We start from the raw sequence: 22,141 nt of genomic DNA on the forward strand, positions 1-22,141 counted from the left end.
AAGGTTTAAATACAGCTGCAGAACACAACTGTACCTCAGCCCTGAAAACTTAACATGGCACAATAATTTAACAAAATTCCAGCCATATTTTATAATACCATGAATGGTTTAGAGCACATCCTAAAAAACCAGCACTTGCCCTTACTTTTGACATACACAAGATGTATGCACCCCTTCAGCCAGTTTGGCAATTGCTTGAGTCACACTTCAGCTTGGCATTAAAAGCACAAACACATCTTCAGCAACAGCTACCAGTTTTAAACACTTTATTCAGAATGACTCTGGAACATCTCTCCCCACTCTATGTATAGTTCAAGTCACTGTAATTTTGATGCAGAAAGCACTGATCTGCTGCAGGCCATTAGGAAAAAACCATAAGTAGTATGGCTTTATTGGAAATAAATCATGCCAAAAACCTGATTGTTAACAGGTACAAAAAAATTCAACAGATAAGGAAAGAAGAAAGATTGGATGCAGTATTAAGATCAACATGTGAATTGAAAACAGCTGTGAAAGATCATACAAAACAGGCAATGAGGAACAGTAAGGGCAGAGAAGAATTACAATACATCCTGCTTCAATATTTCTTATCTATGTACTTTGTTCAAATACTGCAACAGTAATGGAAGGCAAAAAGCACCAGACACCCAACTAAGGAAATAAGAAAAAAGGAACACAAAATTAGGTAAAAGTGAAAACTGGTAATTCGGGAAGGAATAATCTCAATACAGTTACTCAAGAGAAACCCACTTGGAAAAGCTGCTATGTCAACATATATAGACAATTCCATTATTCCAGCCCTATGGAAATGACTTGATTTTCCTGGTCTGTAACCTCTTCCACATACAGCACTGCTGAGGGTATTCTCAGAGGTGTGTGGGGAGACACTGCATACACACGACAAAGCAGCACATTCATCAGAGGAGTAAAACAGAGGAAGTTAGTCCCATCAAATTAGAAGAGCCACGATTAGGAAGCCACATAATGTGGGGTAAAGCATCACTAAACCCTAAACACAATTCCAGTTAGGTGTGAACACTGTGCAGCTACAGCTTTTATCTTCCAAAAAGCCAAGCCTCTTGCCAGCAAGCCAGAGTGCAGTATTCCCCCAAGCAGAGTACAGAGTTACTGCAGTGACAGAAACAATGCACAAGAGATCCTAGAAAATAACCTTGCACTGGAAAGTAATTCCTATTTTGTTTCCTTAGAGCTGCCACAGAAAGCTTACTCTTCCTTGATTATCTGCTAAGGGGTGCCAGTTTCAAAGAGGGTCACCAAGGACTTTATAATCTTTACACTTTTGAGTGTAAAGGCTTTCTATCACCTCTTAAAGTTGTCAAACCAGAAATTCAACTATAGCTCAGCTATGCATAGTTTGGAGTTTTTGGTCATGGCGAGGTGTCCTAATTCTGACATGACAGCACAGAGATTGTGTAATGCAAGGTTTGCATAGATAGTTTGTCCCCTCCCCAGCCCAAAGAACATTAAGAAGTCACAGTTAGGATTTTGCTGCATTTGTGCTAAGCATGAAAACAGAAACAAACAAACAATCCCATTTACAGAAGCTTCCCCTATGTCTCCAGGCAAGGGGGAAATGGGGGACAACAGACATACAATACAAGTCATGGCTATTTCACAAAGCTTCATTGCTTAGATGAAGTTTATTAGAGGCCCTAGTGAAAATACTAAAAATTCACCAATGCGTACACTTCTGCACCTTTGTCCATGTTGTTGTTTACCTAGAGTGGTTAAGTGCCTTTTTTTATTACAAAAAGTTCATTTGTTTTTACATTATTGCTGTATTTTACAACAAAATTAAAAAACATTTGTGAAATCCAAACCAAAAGCAACAAAAAAGTCACTTTCCCCAGAACAAGCCAAAAGCATAAAAGCATGTTCTGAAGGGGCCTTTTCTATACCAGCTATTTAATGAGCAAGGAAAAAAAACCACATTCACTTCTGTTCCTACTGTAGATGAATTTACTCCACTTTCCAGAAGGCAAATCCTTTCAATAAATACCAGAATAACTTCTGAGATGCTGAAGTTCGAGATACAAGCAACAGCTCTGTGCAATTTCTCCTGGAGTCCCCTGCTGCCCCTTGTCTCAGTCCAGTGAGATGATGTCAGGAATGCTGCCTCCACTGCTCGTTATCACTCCGGTCTCGCTCCTGCTGGAGGAGCTAACGTGTGTGCTGCTCTCGTGGTGACTGGTTGACGTGATGATGCTGCCAGGCGTGCTGCTTGTTGAGGTGAGACTATCCAAAAACATAGGAGGACAGTACTGCTTGAAACAAACAACGAAGAATGAAGAGACTAACTGCATGAGGGAAATGTATGCTCTGAAGATACATCTTCCCTATAACAAGCACAGAACACATTACTAGCAGAACCTCATTGACACATGCATGGCAAGAACCGGAGTTCTGCAAACGAGCAAGTAAGCAAGCAGAGATGGTAGCTATGAGCCCTTCTCCCTCATCCTCTAATTTATTTTTTTTTTTTACTAACTGATTAGCTTGAGCATTCACTAGCACATTAAAAAAACCTGTCATGACCACATGATGATCACAAAAAACACCCATCAGTGTTTGGAGAACATTCACCACCCATAGCTACTGGGCACAACTGTGTATTATGGGATCCTTTCATCACAACAGGTAGCAGAATGCTTTTTGCTACTTTGATGGGAGGTTAGAGAAAGTTCATCTCCCTCAAATGGCAGCAGCTGTACTAATCAACATTTTCATAGTATATACCTGCAACAATACATGCAGGTGTCTAAACATTTTAGCAGTGATAAATGAGCCCTGAAGTTGATTTGAATTTCCTGAAGTGGAAAACAAGCAGAGCTAAACATTATAAGCATATAGAAACACAAGGTTGCCAGGTGTCAAAGCAGAGGATAATGTAAGACACCCCCACGTGCACACACATTTGTTCAACACACCTTACTTTCTCTTACCCTGTGGATTCCAATCTTGGGCATATGTTTGGAACTGAGCCTGAACTGTTTTAACTGTCCAAAGCAGACACTTCACAGCAGCATACCTGCTTCCAGTCTCCCACATGAACACACTTCTGTTATTCCCACTTTGGCAGTTCAGATCAAGGTCAGGGACAGAGTATTGCACGATGCAGTAAGTGGAAAGAAAAGGAGGATGTTCATCCTTTGTTTTTAAGGCACCAGAAAGTCAACCCTACAGTAGAGTCCTGTTACTGTCATCTGCTAGTGACAGAGATGAAACAGAGGGTCTGCTTCAGATCCTCTTGTCTTAGGAAGCCAATATTCCCCCACACTTCAGGGCCACAGTTTGTGTAAGAATCTAGTTACAGTAAGAATCATTCCTCCTAACTGCATAAACTTTAAGTTACCAGGGAAGGAGAAGTACCGCACCACCTAGTTACTTTTGACCTACCAAATTTCCATATAATCCAAACCCAATGGGGTTTAGGCATCACATGGATTTATTGTAAGTGTTCAGTCATGTGCCCAAATTAATGAAGAAATTTTCTTTGAAACTTTGTCTCCTAATATCAAAACGAACAGAAACAGCAATCAGGGAAGTACATTTACAGAGCTGAATCTGGCCTACAGATAAACATTATGAAGTAAGAGCGTGAAGTACATGATGGGTGTATTCAGGTTAGTGCTGTGCAAGTATCTGCTTTAGAGAGGTAAACTATCAATAGAGGGGATTTATTATCACAGGCTGAATTGAATCCTCCCTTAATGCATCTTCATTACCACCTCTTGTTGGGAAAATGGATTTTCCTGGTATGTGGTTAGGTCTAAGCAAGTAGACTGCAAACATGGAATGGATGATGACAGCATGCTGATAGCTACTTGAGCAGTATGTCGCAAGAACCAGACTTCAAAATTAACCCCATAGCAGTTCAGAAACATACCTGTGAATCAACTGGAATTAGTGAAAGAAAATCCAGACCTAGAAAGAAGAGAAGGATAATAAATCGATGTGTCTTTTTTATTAATACATAACAAATTTAAGGAACTTTTTTGTGGTCGCAGACTAGATTTTGCAATCGTTACACAGTTTTTAAGTAGACTATACCACTGTGACACTACTCTCAACGACTACTTCAGGCAGCAGCAAAACAAGTTACTGAGTACAAGTGGCTCTTTTTAAGAATGAGAATGACGTAATGATGTATTATTCACTGGATATTGCAGGGTGGTTCAATGTAGTTGCTTAGATGGAGGTTGCCATTTGGAGCTGTTGGTTCATAATGCAAGTTTCACTGCATATTGTACCTGACTTGGCCAAACTGGGACATGAAGAGTGTCATCACATTAAAGATGCTGGAATGAAGTAAAGTCACAACATGCACAAGTCCAAAAACAAGCAGCAGGTCTCTTCCTCCACCCACGGGCAGCCAATAAGGAAACATTTCTAATATCATCCCCGTTTTGTGTCTAGACAAATAAAAGGAATGAAGAAGAGGAAACTACAAGTAGTTCAACGTATATCCTCCAAGAGCAGTGACAACTAGTGTCCGTCTTATATACCATTACTGTGCAAGCATTTAGGGCAAGATGTTTATGAAACCAATGAGAAATTACAACCTTTTTTGTTTTGTCTAAATATTGGCCTTGTGTTTGCTATGTCAACAGAAAGAAATGGTAAGCTTACTCCCTCCCTCTTCCCTCACCTCCAAATCTGTTCCAGCCAGTGGCATCTCTTCTCCATTAGAGAAAAATTTTGGACATTAAGGCTCAGCTGCTTTTACAGAATCTGTAGCTTCTTTTTTGTTGCATGTTTCCAGAACTTCAGTTGGACAACAGTTCTAGACATCATTCTCTCACCTTACTCCCCTATCCAATTTGGGAGGGCAACCAATTTCTTAACAAGGGAGATGTGGAGGGAGGGAGCAGTAAGGTACCAAAATGGACAGAAACAAGGGGAATGATATCCATCCCATTGCCAAACTGGTGCTGAAAGAAGAGAAAAATCCCAGAGATGTTGCAGGGGAGAAATGGAGACAGGCAATGGAGGGGGAACGGGAAGTACAGGGGGCCAGTGTGACACCTGTCACAAGTCACCATTTCCTGGGCTCTGGGTCCATTACAGCCAAAGAGAACACCCAGAGTCCCTACATACAGTGTTCTTTTCAAGGAGCCAGGATAGAAAACAATCAGTATCCCCACCTTTTGTCTGATATTTAGCAGTAGTGTTGAAGAATACACCATAGGCATTTAGGGTATGTCTAGGTAAAGAAAGTCAATAGAGGTCAGCTTACATGTTGTAGCTCACCTTCACCTTTTTCATACAGTCTAGACAGCACCACTAGAATCAGCTAACAGTTATCTCTACATCTAGGGTTGGGATGAGTCAGTGCCATTGCACATCTATAACTTAAATAAGCAACTGCTCTCCCTCACATACTACAACACGTAACAACCAGATGTTTACACGAAGTCTGAATACAGCAAGAAGGGTTTCTGGCTGCCGTTCCACAGTACCAGTTTGAAGGTGTACCCTGGGAATGCTTTTCACATCACTGCTGCGAAGCGCAATCTGAAACTGGAAAGACAGCCTGTGCTAGACTTGTTTAGACATCACATCAGTGCAATACGGCATATAGTCTTGTTCCATTTTTAAACAAAAGTTGATCAATTCTCCAGTTTTTACGCACCCCGCAAATTAATAAAACTTTCAGAATACACATTAAAAATAGCCGCCACCTACCTGGCAAGTCTGAAGAAATATTGGATATTGGAGGATGATGGAACGGTACTGGGTAGTCTGTTAATGAAGGAGGAATAGCAGCAGCATCAACCGTTGTCACGCTGGGCACTCTGACAGTAGATGGCTGATACATGAGAACCCTGTTTTAACAGCATGGGAAATTACAGACAACCTGGCCGTTAGTTACAGAAGAGAAATTATGCACTGCTGTGCACTCTCATTCATAAGGTCACTATGTTACAACGCAACTATAGCGTGGCTACTCACTACACAGTATTCCACTCTAATTTCCTCTTTCATAACAGTCTTCATAATAACATGACCGTATCTTGTCTCTCAACAGCAGCTGTGACATAAGAGCAAGTTGGCATTAAAACAGGACAGTGCTGGAGTCATTTATTCAGAGACAGAAATGGAAATCTGTATCTGTGGAGCACCCTGGGGGATGATGTACAGGTAGCCAGAGCCAGGAGGACAGCACTTGTTTCAGTTTCTCCACAGAACTGTTCCTCAGTGCTAACCTGTCACGCCAAGGGTGTGGCTGGCCGTTATTCAGCCCCTGGAGCACAGATTATGCATGTGGGAGTTAAGTATCAAACCCATCTTTTATCCACAGCCTGAGCCCAAGCTAAGTTCAGGTCTCCAGGAGCATGCAGCCAGTTAAAACCCTCCTGCATCCCCACCGTCTGCCTGTTTACTTCATGGCACTGTTAAAGATGACACCACAGGCTGCATAAAGTCTTTCATCAATGCCATGGCAGATGGGAACACCCACAGTCCCGCATTGCTCCCACCAGCCATGAGCGTTACCCACATCTTCCTCCCCAGACTGCTGCATTGGTGTGTTTATGCTACTTCTGATTTCAGAAGCTTGGATTTCAGACCCTTCTTCAAGCACCTCTTATACTTCAGCCTATGTTGCTTCTGCCTATAGGGAGGCACCCCACAGTTTTGCTAAAACTAGCACTCAGGCAACAGTGTTTATGGTAGATAAGCTACTCCCCAAAAAACAGGTTTTGACTTGGATTTGAAGAACGAAAACATGCTGTTTAAAGACCCAAACAGTAAGGAAAATACATTGTTCACAGATAGACAAGAAAACTCAGGTAGCCATCTCAGACAAACACAGGAGCATGGAAGGAAGACTTGGTGCCTTCTGAAACTTCATTAAGAGATGTATTTGTAGCTATTTTTTCTTACAAAAATAAGAAACAATCTCTTGCAGAAGGACTCCCCCACAATCATCACAAAAAAGCAACAGCATTTCAGTATCACTGCTGAAAGTTGTTGAAGATGACCAAGTATTTGCTCACCAAAGACCACACATTCCCGTGGACTAGAGACACAGTACACCTGCTCATTACTTCAAGAGCTGCCAAAACAGAAGGAGTTTGTTTTTATTACTGTTATTTTAGTACAAGACATAAGCCACTACTCCAAGAGACAGACACACACCTCACACATGCAGCAACACTAACTAATAAGCCATTACTAAAAGCTGGTGCTTGGAATTGCCTTCTGGAGCAGTGACTGCTGGCGAGCCTAACCAGTGCCCCTCTCTCCCTGCAGGTCTCCTGCATCCTACGGGCCAAGAGCAAGAGCTGGATAGAAGCCACAAATGAGCTGCACAGATTAGCACAGACAGGAAGAGGCACAAGAGTAAAGAAGCTGGTTAAGCCTGCCACTGAAGTCAGGCACGACTGCAAAGACAGAGCAGTTGACAGAGGACTCGAAGTTGTTGGCTGTGCTAACCAGGGTACAGGATGACTGATAACCACAGCCAACAACAGCGTTCAAGACATTTCAGACAGAGATGGAGGAAAAGCTTGTCTCAATTCACAAAAGCAAAGCGTCTCCCTTCCAAGACTGACAGGATGGATGAAATACGCAACCCAGCCTAGTTTCCAGGGCACCAGGGCAGATTAGATAAAGGGTGTAACAGACAGCGAGAGAAAAGCCTTTACGATGACACTAACTTAGCAAGAATGCATAAAGCTCTTCCACTCGGCATTATCTGCTTTCTCAGGAGAATCCTGTCCGTTAGCTTAATCAGCTTCCTTTTCTATGGAGAAATATCCCTGCAAACACAGCAACAGTCAGCGCAAGTCTTTTGTGAGATGTAAAACTATTTAATAGTGTTTTGGCTGTACAAAGGTACCGTACCAATACAACTTTCTGCAAGAAGAGGCCTAGAAATTCTCCTCTAGAAGCATGGAGCTGGATCCCGGAGACAGATTACAAGTCCATTTGTCTACACATCAGTTTATCTAAGACATTACAGAATAACTAACTTTAAAATTGACAAACCCTTTGGTTGGGCTTCCTTGTGTTTCAGACATAAATGTGCACTTCCTTTTGGCAGGAGGATCTTCCTCTTCATCAGAAGAGCTTTCTATTGTCAAGTCAATAACGTCAACTTTCTTCTTGTTTACCTCGTTGGCCACTGTCACAGAACACGGTTTGCTAACAACACTGGAACCTAAACATGAAAATAAAATACCACTGTGTTTTAAAGGCTGTTGACATCAGCAGTTCCTATTTGCAACAGAACTAGGAGCTCTAATCCTGTTTTGGTTCATCTTCCTGGCCGCTACAGAAAATGTTACAGCCCAAGAGCTGTTTTATTAGTATTCTGTGTCATGCTGAGACTATTAAAGCACAAGCTTTAGTCTTCCCTTATCAGTTTAAGGGCCTAAAACGACCTTTCATTTTCTTAACTGCTATTACAGAAAGCACAGACAAAGCCCAAAAAATGCACACTTTTAGAGACAGAACCCTTTCTTTTTAGTTTAAGTGACAAGACTGTTAGAAGCATTAAGCTCTCCACAAAACAAACATCAACATCCATACACATTATCCAAGCTACAACTAAGTCTCCAAGACTTTTTGTTGGTTTACAACCAGTACCCAGGTGTACATACTTTCTATTTTGGTGCACTGTGGGCTTGACACTTTCACAGCTTCTTTCTTTGGCCTCATGGGGCACCAGGAGCCATCTTCTTGGAACTTGATCTCATCCACATCTGAACATTCATTAAGGATTTCCATGAAGAGCCTGAAAAATAAAGTTGAGCAGTTTCCATTTTGATTCCAACTGATTTTTTTATTCTAAGTGAAAAGGAGAGAGAGTTGAAAAGCTAATTATCATTACCTTCAGCCCACTGCACATATGCTCTCCCTAGTTCATCTAACCTGAAAGCCTTTAATTACAGCCTTGGCAGACATCCAGCCACAGAAACCTGAGAGTATCCCAACCTACCCATATTCCACTCCAGCACTACTGCAATTCATAGACTTCCATACAGAAGCAGAAATCATCATCCTTTGAATCAAGTTTGACACTTGTCTAGGAGTTGAAGTTTAAATTTAAAGTTAACAGCTACAGAGATAGGGTCATGTAAAAAGGAGACATATCCTTAGGTGTCACATTTGGATTTCTCAAGAGGAAATGTTCTGAGGCTGCCGAGTTTGATGATGCATTTAGGAGCTAAACTTAGGTAGTTCATTACAAAGGAATAGAAACTAACAGAGTCAACAGTTCCTCCCAGTCTAGAGTATTTTGACAAAGAAAATAGTATGTAATGGCTAAACTTCAAGTTACAAAAGTAGTTATCAAGTACATGATGAAACATTTTAAGTAATTGTGTAATCTGCAAACCCAGTCTCTTACCCATCTAATATTAGGCTCTCATAAGCTGCCTTCTTGTCACAGACAGGGCAGATCCAGGTAGGCTTCTTCTCATTCATTTGAAGATAAAGAGCAGCATCAAAACATTGCAGGTGTGTGCAAGTAACAGCCCGGCATGGGATTGTCAGTCTCATTTTTCCCAGCTGCAGGAGATGCATTTGAAGAGCGTCAGAACAGAAGACCATGAAGGCTAACAATGAAATCAGAGGCAGGCAGCAAAGTCGCTGTCTCTTCTCACTACAGAGGTGCCCAGTGCTAAGGTCGCTGCAGGCAAATCCACATTACCAAAGCACGTACAGTGCACTTCAAGTAACAATAAGGCCATCCTCAATGTCTTCACTGAGTAGAAAACAGTCAGAAAGATTTCTAATTGACCGGCATTTTTATTTCTAGAGCTTTATTTTTATTAAAAGACCTACTGATACACTGGCTTTTATCATTTTCTTTTAGCCAAATATTTCAAGGGTTTTTTGTGAGCTCCACTATGTTAGACTCAGAGTGGTGTAACACCTGTTTCAACATTGATCATAACAGGCCAGTCACTGACACAAAGCTGGTTTCTGCCTGGGAAGAGAAACCCCAAGGCAGCATTACCTTGTTACACAGCAATCAGGTTTTTTGTTATCGTACCTGGTAGTATAAGCAACACCACTCAGATGAGAACTGAAGTTTTATTTATCACTGTGTCCTTTAATTACTCTGTCACCCTGCCCAATTAGTTTCAATGCCTCTACAGACCTCGCTATACATGCACGAGTCGCAACTTGAGTCTGACTGCATTCACAGTTCTAAACCATACTTGGCTGAACACTGCTACAGTCAGGTATTTGTATAAAATAGTCCCCACTATTTTATATTAATTTTATCTTAATGAATCAGTATATAACAAAAGCCAGTGAAGTTTCTAAAGCAGGGCCTTTTGAAATCAGCCCAACTCTTCATTAAAGATGACAATACACATCTGTGTATGGTAATTTCCAGCCATACTTACAGGACACATCAGAGACACCCGCAGGCTGGTTGTGGCGATCTCGCTGTCAGGATCTGCAGTGAGTTTTTCTTTAACTATTAAAATAAATTAAGAAGTTATACACAGACATCATTATTTCAAATGCTAGTCTTGATTCGCTAGTACCTGTACTTTGTTTCCAGCAATCTAAAAAAAATTAAGCATCTAGGAAACTAGTTCGTAGTCATATCAAGCAACAATAGTTTCATTATTTGGAAGTGACTGGCAAAGACTGTGCATCAACAAGATTGTCTGAAGTGCAGCAGATGCACTAACAGCCACAACGGTCAGTAAAGCAAACAACCCAACAGGTGAAGAGATACATAAAATAATCATCAGTGAGTGAGATACTAAGACAAGGCAATCAGCATCCCATGCAAGTGAAAAGAACCCCCGTTTAGGGCGTCCACCTGCACCTCGCAGCCTGCCGCAGGAAGTGCTGCTCATGGCATTCCCACCAGGACATTTCAGATGGGATCTCTAGGTGCACCTGCCTACCAACTCACGGACCCAGACCGAAACGTGCGTGATGCCTCGGCAACAGCAAAGGGAACCTCTGATACTCTGGGCATGGACTTTTCAAAATGTTGCAAATCTCCCAAGTATTACCTGTTCTAGCATTAAAGAGTCACCAACCACCCTCAAAAAGTACAGACAAGCAAACTAATTTGACTTACTTAGTGCTCTGGAATGGTCGGGGTTTCTGATACCTTTCATTTTTAACCTCTGCAAAAGCATAGCTGAAGTGAGCTGACGAACAAGATACACAGACATGGAGTAATTCTACAAAAAGAGTGATTAAAGGTTAAGTATTGATTTCATACGGTAATACGCTAGTTGTAGCATACAGTAAAAACAAAGACACAGCGATTTTTTGCTTAATAGTTATGAAAAGCATTGACAGATGACTTCGTTACTGTGAAAGAGTCCAAGACTCTGCCAGAATTCTCCTGCCAAGCAAGTCCAGCTATCCCACTCCAGTTGTGACTTAACTAAATTAACTCCACAACCAAGAGACCAATCTGGGCTCTTTTCTTGGAAAGATGATTGTCTGGTGACACAACTTCTCATACACCCCGTCTTTAAGAAGTTCTCAAGTTTGTCTCCTAAATTCTTCCCTTTTTTCATTGCCAATCTGTTAGTGGGGAGCTCAAAGACAATCACGTGATAAAAAAAATAAGATATGAATTGTCTTTCAGGTGCAAAACCAACACCTTCACCAATTTCTTTGTACCTTCTCTTTAGCTTGCTCTGCACTTCTAAGCCAAGCCTCATTACACCATATCCACTCCTCTGAGGCTGGCCACATTCCCTAGCATTTACTACTCTCCCCTAACTCACACCACTTGACAGCTGCTTTTGTTCAGCGTTCACTCTCTCTTCAAGGTCACTAATGAAGGGAAAGTTCTGTGAGTCCCACTACTGCAGAACAATAATGGTTTAATCTGAATAACACACACAACCTGTGACCTCTTATTTCCACTCCTGCTAGCCACCTTCTTACAGCCCCTGTACTGTCTGGAAACTGCACAAGAATTTTAAATAAGAACACCTACTGCCCTACTCCTCCTTTACCACATATAGGAAAACCAGCTCTTACCTAGGTGAGCAGAAAAAGTCATCTAAATGCATGGGAAACCACAGGAAAAGCAAGAAAAATGGAATTTTTTTTCTCCTCAAAGAATGACCATACATTGCACTGTTTATTGCTTACAGAAAGAATTCTATAGGCTCAAGTCTGACCACCTCTGTGGGATTAATGCCTCCTCTGCTCAGAAGCCCTCCACTCTGCATCAAGTGGATGCCCATAAGCCCTTACCATGTGCCCCTGCTGACACCCCATGCTGTCCCCAAGGGTCTCATTTAGAGGATGGATAGCGGCAGCTTGCTCTGCAAGCTCCGACACTTACACCAGAGCACCAACATTAAACCAGAGAATTCACTTTACCTCTCAGGCCAAGGGGGGGAATGCTGGGACAACCTCCAATTCATCTGCTGCCATGAGAACGTGTTTTGGCAGATACAGGGGAGGAAGAAAGCAGGGGTCAGCAGGAGAGGCTGGGACCACACACAACCCTGCAGTCAATTCAAGATTCTTGTGCTTTGTGATTGGGAAGCAATGGCTTAGACCTTTCCCTTCACTTCTGTCTTAGAAAAAAACCTTTGCTGCCAGCACCACTCTATTTTCTGAACACGAGCTTTGTCTCCAACTTCTTTTTAAAATTTTAATTAGTGTATAAAAGCTTATACTGGAGTCTCACTTTGAAAATTGTGGTGTCTGGTGTGCTGATTTTGATGAAAAAAAGAGGTAAGCTACTTTGATAATTGAATCCAGAAGGATTTACACAACTAGTCATAGGTAGAGGCATAAGTAGTTCTTGACTTACCAACAGCTGAAAGGGCTGCTGCACCACCTATTTAAACCTGGGAAGAATTCAGAAATTCCTCACACTCTCCCTTTCTTTCTTTAGTAAATCCACAGGGGGATTTCTAAACAGCCATGCTTCCATTTTGAAAGCTAACTGCCTTCTCAACTATGGTTAATGACTGCAGGCACTAGAAAACAACAGGTATCATATTTAAGTCACCACCCCCTGTATCTCCTGCTAGCTGAAGTCCAACATGCTTTTCCCCAGCTTTCCATGAAGTTTAGAACTGCATTATGAAGAAGTTTCTTCCCACCCCACCCCCCCCCGCCCAGGTCTCCATCCTTCCCCACACTGAGTCACTTCTCCCTCATCATCCAAACTTCCAGGAACAGTCTTCATTTGTATGAATACACACGCTGCTCAGATATCCTACATTACAAACACACACCGCACAAATATGGTCCAACCAAGCACGTTTGAGATCCATCAAGCCCAGAAACAGCCAACACCGGCAGCCTGACACCTGCCCAGTAAACCCCTCCAGCAACGTGCTATCTAAAAGCTTTCTGAGCTGGAAGTAAACAAAAACCAGGGGTGGAATTTGCAAGTACAATTTGAAATCAACTCACACAGAGGCCATTTTCACATAAAAAAGGAATCTCAGAAGAACAGATATGGAAATATCCACTAACCAGCTCCTTCTATAAAAAAAACCCACTTTTGTAAAACTACTTAGTATTACTTAGAGAATACTAGTAAGTTCAGCCACCTAATACTACACACATGCTGGTGTATGCCTTGCCAGCAACATCAGGCAGTGGGGCAGGAAGAATGCTAGGTGAGGTTATTCAGCCAACTTTCCACATCCTACAGAACATAAAGTTTACCTTTCCAATTTCAGAAGCCCAGGAAATGGAAATCTGGTTTGGCACTGCTGATGACAACCTAACTAGAGATGTGATGTTCAAGGGGCGCCCAGGTCGCTTCTGTTCAATTCCATTTTTTGGCGGTGGAGCATATCCCTATGGGAAGAAAGGACAAGGAAAATATTACCAAGTCTCCCTGCTGTACTCTTGACACCTGCTGAAATAGACTTGTTAAACAGATCTATGGGAAGCAGGTAAGCCTAGAGGGTCTCTAGGCTGGAGACTAAATTCAACACTTTGAGAAATATCAATCTGACAGTCTAATACCATAAGTCAACCACAATCTTAAAGCATTTTTTGTTTTAAAGTGGGTTTTACAGAAACACTGAAAAGGTGAAAGAGAACATGGTTTTGGTCCAGGTAAGTTCACTGGAAGAGTAAAAAGTAACACTGATGCTTTGTCCATTTTTTCCCCCCCACCCCACTGAGAGTGGAACATCGCAAGGACACAGCCTTAGTGACAAACACAGCAAGTCATGGAGAGTGAATTCAGTGTTTCGCATCCAGGAAAAAAAACATCGATTCTATTTAAGAAGCAATAAAGTCTTATTCCAAAAGCTCCACATCTCCTCGGTGTCTGCTTTGCCTTGCATCAACTACATCTAGCCCCATTAGCGGCAGGTTGTCATCTGAGCTCTGCCAAGGCCCCTGAAGAAGGGCTCTATGTGGAATATCAGCTGTATTTAAGAGCTGACAGGCTTTACTGTTGTCTGCAGAAACAAAATGAACTTGACATTATTTGCTCAGCTTTGATGAAGAATTTCATAACCTGGACAGCTTTACTCTGTAGTTTTATTTCCTATATGATGTTTGCGAATTGAATCAGGAACCATCCGGTTGCCTTTTGCTCCTAGGCAATCACATCCCCTCCAGCATATCGTGAGCAGAAAGTACTTGTGCGACATGAAGAAGCACACAGCCTAACTACAGCTTGCTCATCTCACCCTGCCTTTGTCACTGTGAAAGCAAGCCAGTCTGTAACAGGAACTCTGAGAACCTGTTTTGAACTCACACAGCCTGCAGTCCACTCATCTCAGAAACTCACCCTGCACCAGAAGGATCCCAATAAAAGATAGCAGCCCTACATCTTATGCAGAAACAATTGCCAGATTTCATTTAAAGACAAGAAACTCTCCCAGAAAGGATATGCTGGATGAACACACACACTTTTTTTTTTTACCCAGAGAAACACATATTCACAGCTTAGTGCTTGGAAAAAGAGTTACTTTCAAAGATGCGAAGTCTGAAAATAAATATAAAAAACCCAGCCTCTTCCACTCACTACCCAAGTGTACCACAGGATAATCACTGCCTTTAATCCAAGGAGGACTCAATAGCTGTCCCATCATTTCCTAGGTTTCCAAAGCAGCTCTATTATTAGTCCATACATTTCACCTGACAACCAAGCCCTGGCTGTGCCTCACCACTGCCCTTCATTAATTTCAGACAGGACTAAGCTTGCAGTGACAGAACAGGGACTCAGAGCTTCTAGAGGCAGGTCTGCCAGTCCAGAGCAGCAGGCAGCCATTGCTGAAGAACACTCTCTGAAATAGTTCTCACCCCAGATGAGCTATCAGGAACCTTACCACGTATGCTGTATCACAGAACATAGACACAGCAGATATGGGGACTGCTGACAATTTCACATCTAAAAGAGTTGAACGATTTGCCATTTCTTTGATCAGACTTAACAGCTGCAGCCATTTATAGGGTATACTTTCCAAGTGCTTTGCTATAGTAGGTCTTTCTCTACTATGGTAACTTTATAATGAACTTGTACTGAGAGGGGATCTTATCAACACTTATAAATACCCAAAGGGTGGGTGTCCAGAAGATGGAGCCAGGCTCTTCTCAGTGGTGCCCAGCAACAGGACAAAGGACAATGGGCACAAACTGGACCACAGGAAGTTCCATCTGAACATGAGGAAAAACTTCTTCACTGTGGGGGTGATCGAGCCCTGGGACAGGCTGCCCAGAGAGGTTGTGGAGTCTCCTTCTCTGGAGAGATTCCAAACCCGCCTGGACGCCATCCTGTGCCACCTGCTCTGGGTGATCCTGGTTTATCAGGGGGGTTGGACTAGGTGATCTCCAGAGGTCCCTTCCAACCCCCACCAGTCTGGGATTCTGTGGATGAACACACCACCCCTGCAATATTTAAGAGAGTATTTTCACACATTCCATACCAATCACAATAATCCTGCTGGTCTCTGTTTTGGGTTTGCAGGGCAAGGTTTTGTAAGGGGGACTACAGGCTGGCTTCTGCAAGAAGCTGCTAGAAGCTTCCCCCATGTCCAACAGAGCCAATGCCAGCCGGCTCCAAGATGGACCTGCTGCTGGCCAGGGCCGAGCCCATCAGAGACAGTGGTAGTGCCTCTGGGGTAACAGAGTTAAGAGGGAAAAAAAAGAAGCAACAGCTTTTGCAGCTGGAGAGAGAAGATGTGAGAAAAAACTCTGCAGACACCAAGGTCAGTGCAGAAGGAGGGGCAGGAGGTGCTCCAGGCACCAGAGCAGAGATCCCCCTGCAGCCTGTGGTGAAGACCATGGTGAAGCAGGCTGTCCCCCTGCAGCCCATGGAGGAAGGATGAGGGGGTGTAGAGATTCCACCTGCAGCCCGTGGAGGACCCCACGCTGGAGCAGGTGGAGGCACCTGAAGGAGGCTGTGGCCCCATGGGAAGCCCACGCTGGAGCAGGCTCCTGGCAGGACCTGTGGCCCCATGGAGAGAGGAGCCCAGGCCAGAGCAGGTTTGCTGGCAGGACTTGTGGCCCTGTGGAGGGGACCCACGCTGGAGCAGTTGGTGAAGAACTGCAGCCCGTGGGAAGGACTCACATTGGAGAAGTTGGTGGAGGACTGTCTGCCGTGGGAGGGCCCCCAGGCTGGAGCAGGGGCAGAGTGTGAGGAGTCCTCCCCCTGAGGAGGAAGGAGCAGCAGAGACACCATGTGAGGAACTGACCACAACCCCCATTCCCCGTCCCCCTGTGCCGCTGAGGGGGAGGAGGGAGAGAAATGGGGAGGGAAGTTGGGCCTGGGAAGATGGGAGGGGTGGGGGGAGGTGTTTTAGGATTTGGTTTTCTTTCTCATTGCTCTACTCTGATTGGATTTGTAGAAAAATTAATCCAATTTATTAATCCTGTTTTGCCTGTGATGGGAATTGCTGAACGATCTCTCCCTGTCCTTATCTCGACCCAGGAGCCTTTCATTATATTTTCTCTCCCATGTCCAGCTAAGGAGGGCAGTTGGCCCTCCAGCCAGGGCCAACCCACCACAGACTCAAACTTGAACTCACAGAATCACAGAATGGTTTGGGTTGGAAGGGACGTTAAAGATCACACAAGAAAGCAATACCATTCTCTCATAACAAGGAGCTCAAGCCAACCACAAATACAGATAGCCCAGAGTGGGCTACTACCAATCAAGTCAGATGAACTCAGTTTGAAGACCCAGGAGGAGGATTCCCCAAGCCACACGCTGACTCGTTTTCGACATATTTTGTTGTGATAACTGCAACAGATGAAGTTTGCTATAGGTGGCTAAACCACAATTAATCCATGCAGTGGCTGTAACATGACTCACAGTAGTAATGGCTATCTCACACAGCAAGTGTACAAACCATATGCCGAAGATTAGTTAGTAACCAGAGAAATTCAAGTGACAACAATAAACAGCTTGTTTCTCTAATTTTAGCTTGCTAAAACAATCAACACACACAACCCCCCGCAAGTCACAAAGAAGCCACAAATACATACAAACAAGCTTACCGGCAATGGAAACAGCTTCCCATTTACTTTAATACACAAACTATTAGGATAATTATCTTCTTGAGGGCAGCTTGTCTCTGCTAGGCATAACCTATATCCCAAAAAAGAGAAAGTGTCATTTTCAAGTGTCATCACATTCATATGTCCCCACAAACATCTAGACTTACATTACATTAGCCAATTAAGAAGTTGTAAGAGAACGCTACAAAAAAGATACCTTAGCTGAACTTGGACCGTGTAATCTCTCCTGCCCCCTGGCAAGAAGTCCCTGTGACAAAGAGAAAGAAAGAGAAGTGCCCATTTAGACAGCAGATCTCCTATTCCAGTCGTATGCAGATAGAACCGGCACGCCTGCCTCAACATCACTAAACTCACTTTTCTTTTATTGAGCTCTGAACAAGTCTTACAAGCAACACCTCTCTTTAGCTACTGCAAGGTAAGCAGCACTTGAGGATTACCATCCTCTGTCAAGAGTTTATATTAACAGCGAAGTACGATGTTGCCAGGGAGGAGAAAACCCTATGAATTCTCTTGGCTTACACCATAAGTCTTGCAAGGATATGAACCCTGGGACAAAAGATAAGAGAAGCCTTCCATTCCTGTAGCCAGGAAACATACAGGGAAGAAAAGCTCACCACCTCTCTAAATAGTCACAATTATTTAGAATCGAGTAATCACTAGTTCTTTAGTGGTGTAGGATTTACCCCAACTGCACATAAATTCTGTGCGCAGTAGTTCCTGAAGAAAACAGAACAGATAAACTAGTATAACACTCCGCATCTGCAAGCTTATGCAATGCACAAATGAAACCCCACACTTTCTCCTGAAATTTTGCAAAAGTTTACCTACGCTATACCGCACTCTTACTTCTTACCTGGAAATACAGATTTCTCTGACCTGCTGAGGTGTTAAAGCAAAGATAAAAAACTTCTCTTGGAACCTCTGAATGCTGCTCTGTACTAGAAAAAAAAAAAAAAGAGACACAGAATTATAACCATGGTGATCAAAGTCATTGATTAAAACAGGATCTGCAAACGAGTTTTTCCTGGAACAAGGTGTAAGTCACTTATTATATTCAAATTGTGGCTGAACTGCATGTAACTGAACAGGAAAGCAATGGAACAAGTCATTCATTCAACTATATGAAGTGTAATATCACATTACACTTCAGTATGAAAGGAGCTTGGCAAGCCACAGTATAATCCTTTCTCCCAAGGGAAACAGGTTCAGACAAACACACAACAAAATTTAACACTGGGTATGAGTACACTGACAAAAACTATCACAGAGAAGATGTTTACAACTATTTTAATGTACTACAAGATGACAACATGGACCAGAAGTTATTAACGGACAGCTGGAAAATGACTTGATTCAGAACCAGCTACAAGTAACAAAGCCTTTGGGGAGGAAGGGATTGAGCACAACCGCTAACACCAGAGAAGCCAGCTAGACCTTACGTCTAGGAATGACCTTTCAATAGCATTTGCCAAAAAAAAAAAAAAAAAATACAGCTTTCTTATCAGAATCCTACTTGTCTGTCAGTGCTGGGAAGCAGTAATATTTCAGTATTAAGGGTTCACAGTATGTACAGGTTTGTTTTCTACTTTCTTTTGACTGGAGAAGTTAGAAATCTTGATCTTTAATAAAGGTAGATTGGACTTGTCCAACAGCCTTAAGTAACCAGCCAGGAGTACAAATGCAAATACAGCACAACCAAACAAGGCAAATTTGGAAGAGCTAGACTGTCTTGTACACTGTGACATTCAGAGATGACAACCTCTGTGCCCAGAAAGCACACAGAAAAAGGACACCAACACAATATAGAACCCAGATGGAACAAACACACACACCCCCAAGTTCCTCAAACAATTCAAAACAGCTACATTGTGTACACACACACAATAGACAGCATTTTTACTTTAGATAAATACTTGAGCACATGTAAAAAAAATCATGGAAATATTTTGTTATTGAGTTGAGCGTGGGTTAAAAACCTACACCTACTCTTGTGTTTTCATATTAGTGCAAAAGAAGACCTACACTTGTACCTTTTAAAGGGTGGCAGTGAAACAAACTATACTCCTAGCTCTCTGGCCTACCTATTTGGTTTCTGAATCTTTAATTCTCAAACATACAGAACTTGTTTGTTTGATGTAGTCCCAGGTCTACTAACTAGGACTATAAGCTATCCATACAAATCTAAAAATATGAAATAAAGGAAGCTTCATTTCCAAATTTGCTCATGAATCCATGTTAAGAGTGATTTTCAGCCAGCGTTCATATCCTTCTAACACCATAAAGGCCCGTTATTTGCATAACAGGCTATTCCTCACATCTCATTTCCCCACTCCTCACACAGATCTGAGTTGTAGCTCCGGCTGCCACCACCTTCAGGCACTGTGCTCTGGAAAGAGTTTGAAGGCAAGCAAGTACTCAGTTAAATTTATCTTGCCCCCCTCATCCACGTCCTAAGAGAACCCAAATGTTACCGGACTAGATAATCCTCACTCCTAAGAAAACTGGGCAACGTGCAATAAAGAACCTACAGTCTTCAAAAGAAAGAAAAATTTACATGCAGCTCTAACTATAACATAGTGACACCCCTAAGGAAGCATTCTCCTTTGAGAACAAAAAGGATTATTCCCAAAGTTCAGGAAAACCACTGATAGGGAAGCTTCTAGCATATCACCACCACCTCTAGATATCATGGATCAGGAGACAAAAGGTAACTGCACAGCAGAAATAACACAGAGCTACGATATAGCTCTTGTATGGGACAGAGTGACTATGTGGCTGGCAACAGATCTGGTTAACTGTGAGCCAGCAGCTGCCCCATAACAGAGTAATTCAGGCAGGTAGTTAAGATACTCAGCTGCTGCGCACAATGAACATAAGCAGGAGTTCGCCAGGACATCGCGGCACTGACAGATCCTCTGTCAAGGTAACGGCAGCATGAGCCACAGAGCTGTCCAACACCAGAGCAGCTATTGTACACAGGTTCGATGTTAAACTCTTCTCTAACTTGTGTCACAGCACAAACAGAAGCACAACAGGCATCGTAAATAATGCTGGTCAGTGATGTTTGCTGCTCTAGGTACTGGAGGATGACCAACGATCAGTACATGCCTTGCTGAGGTACAAGTCACAGTCTAAAAGACTATTAGCAATTAGAAATTAGAATGTTTCTGAGGATGCAAACAGCTTGCAAAAGTGTTTATAAATAGTATTACCGAATAGTTAGGGAACAGTTTATATAATGTAAGGTAAGAAAGGTTGAATCTCGAGACAGAAAAAAATGTTACTTCCAAATAATTAAATACGTTTAAGAGCAAAGCAATTGAGGAAGCTAAACTGAGATTTCAGGTTATCTGGAAGACAAAGGTCCACTCTATATTTTAACATACAGTATAGCAAGAACCCATAGCCTGATAAACCTTCACTATCGGAGTCCAACACTGAACTTTGCTACACAAAGTATATATTCCAGTGCCAGATGTCAGAACCTGCAGAGTTGTTGCAGTGACATAAGCCTAAGCTAACAACAAGTTCTCTTTGTGTTGTTGCAATTCATTAATTACTGATCCTGAAATCATTTTCCTGTTAGCCCTAAAATATGTGTTCCTCACTTGTACCAGGCAGAGGTTTCAGGTCCAAAACTTCCAGACAAAAATGGAGGTTCAAGCTAGATATTTGGAAGTGATTATTTACTGAGAGGGTGGTCAAAACTGGAATCACAGACTGGTTTGGGTTGGAAGAGGCCTTAAAGCCCATCTAGTTCCACCCCCCTGCCATGGAACACCCATGGGCAGGGACACCCTCCACTAGCCCAGGTTGCCCAAAGCCCCATCCAACCTGGCCTTGAACACTGCCAGGGAGCCAGGGGCAGCCACAGCTTCTCGGGGCAACCTGTGCCAGGGCCTCACCACCCTCACAGGGAAGAATTTTTTCCCAATATCTAATTGAAACCTCCCCTCTTTCAACTTAAGGCCATTACCCCTTGTCCTGCCACTCCATGCCCTTGTCACCAGTCCCTCTCCAGCTTTCCTGGAGCCCCTTTAGGGACTGGAAGGTGCTCTAAGGTCTCCCCAGGGCCTTCTCTTCTCCAGGCTGAACAACCCCAACTCTCTCAGCCTGTCCTCATAGCAGAGGTGCTCCAGCCCTCTGATCAGCTTCGTGGCCTCCTCTGGACTCGCTCCAACAGCTCCATGTCTCTCCTGTACTGGGGCCCCCAGAGCTGGACGCAGTACTCCAGGTGGGGTCTCACAAGAGTGGAGTAGAGGGGCAGGATCAGCTCCCTCGACCTGCTGGTCACACCTCTTGTGATGCAGCCCAGGACACGGTTGGCTTTCTGGGCTGCAAGCGCACACTGCCGGCTCATGTTGAGCTTCTCATCAATCAATACCCCCAATTCCTTCTCCTCGGGGCTGCTCCCAATCCATTCTCCACCCAGCCTGTAGTTGTGCTTGGGATTGCCCTGACCCACGTGCAGGACCTTGCACTTGGCCTTGTTGACCTTCATGTGGTTCACATGGGCCCACCTCTCCAGCCTGTCCAGGTCCCTCTGGATGGCATCCCTTCCCTCCAGTGTGTCGACCACACCACACAGCTTGGTGTCATCGGCAAACTTGCTGAGGGTGCACTCGATCCCACTGTTCATGTCACCAAAGACGTTAAACAGCACTGT

General features: G+C 43.2%; 1 protein-coding gene across 9 annotated transcripts in view; it reads right to left on the minus strand.

Annotated features, from left to right (window-relative positions):
- Positions 1-249: 249 nt before the first annotated feature.
- PIAS2 (protein inhibitor of activated STAT 2) overlaps positions 250-22,141 on the minus strand; it is a 33,192-nt gene continuing 11,300 nt past the window's right edge. For 4 of the 9 annotated variants that reach the window (XM_075739729.1, XM_075739734.1, XM_075739733.1 and 1 more), the window contains 12 exons: positions 18,329-18,413; positions 17,672-17,722; positions 17,455-17,545; positions 13,660-13,794; positions 11,081-11,186; positions 10,386-10,459; positions 9,377-9,537; positions 8,628-8,761; positions 8,014-8,185; positions 5,707-5,846; positions 3,908-3,945; positions 250-2,285 (listed from right to left, as the gene is read on the minus strand). In XM_075739729.1, the coding sequence (XP_075595844.1) occupies positions 2,106-2,285; positions 3,908-3,945; positions 5,707-5,846; positions 8,014-8,185; positions 8,628-8,761; positions 9,377-9,537; positions 10,386-10,459; positions 11,081-11,186; positions 13,660-13,794; positions 17,455-17,545; positions 17,672-17,722; positions 18,329-18,413 (1,367 nt within the window). In that variant the 3' untranslated portion in view covers positions 250-2,105. Of the gene's footprint in view, positions 2,286-2,487; positions 3,092-3,907; positions 3,946-4,271; positions 4,434-5,165; positions 5,225-5,706; positions 5,847-7,084; positions 7,785-8,013; positions 8,186-8,627; positions 8,762-9,376; positions 9,538-10,385; positions 10,460-11,080; positions 11,187-13,659; positions 13,795-17,454; positions 17,546-17,671; positions 17,723-18,328; positions 18,414-22,141 lie in introns of those variants that run through there. The other 5 variants (XR_012832969.1, XR_012832970.1, XM_075739730.1 and 2 more) reach the window with 5 other exon arrangements.

The sequence above is a fragment of the Balearica regulorum genome, chromosome Z (assembly GCF_011004875.1).
Source record: "Balearica regulorum gibbericeps isolate bBalReg1 chromosome Z, bBalReg1.pri, whole genome shotgun sequence".
Lineage (NCBI taxonomy): Eukaryota > Metazoa > Chordata > Aves > Gruiformes > Gruidae > Balearica > Balearica regulorum.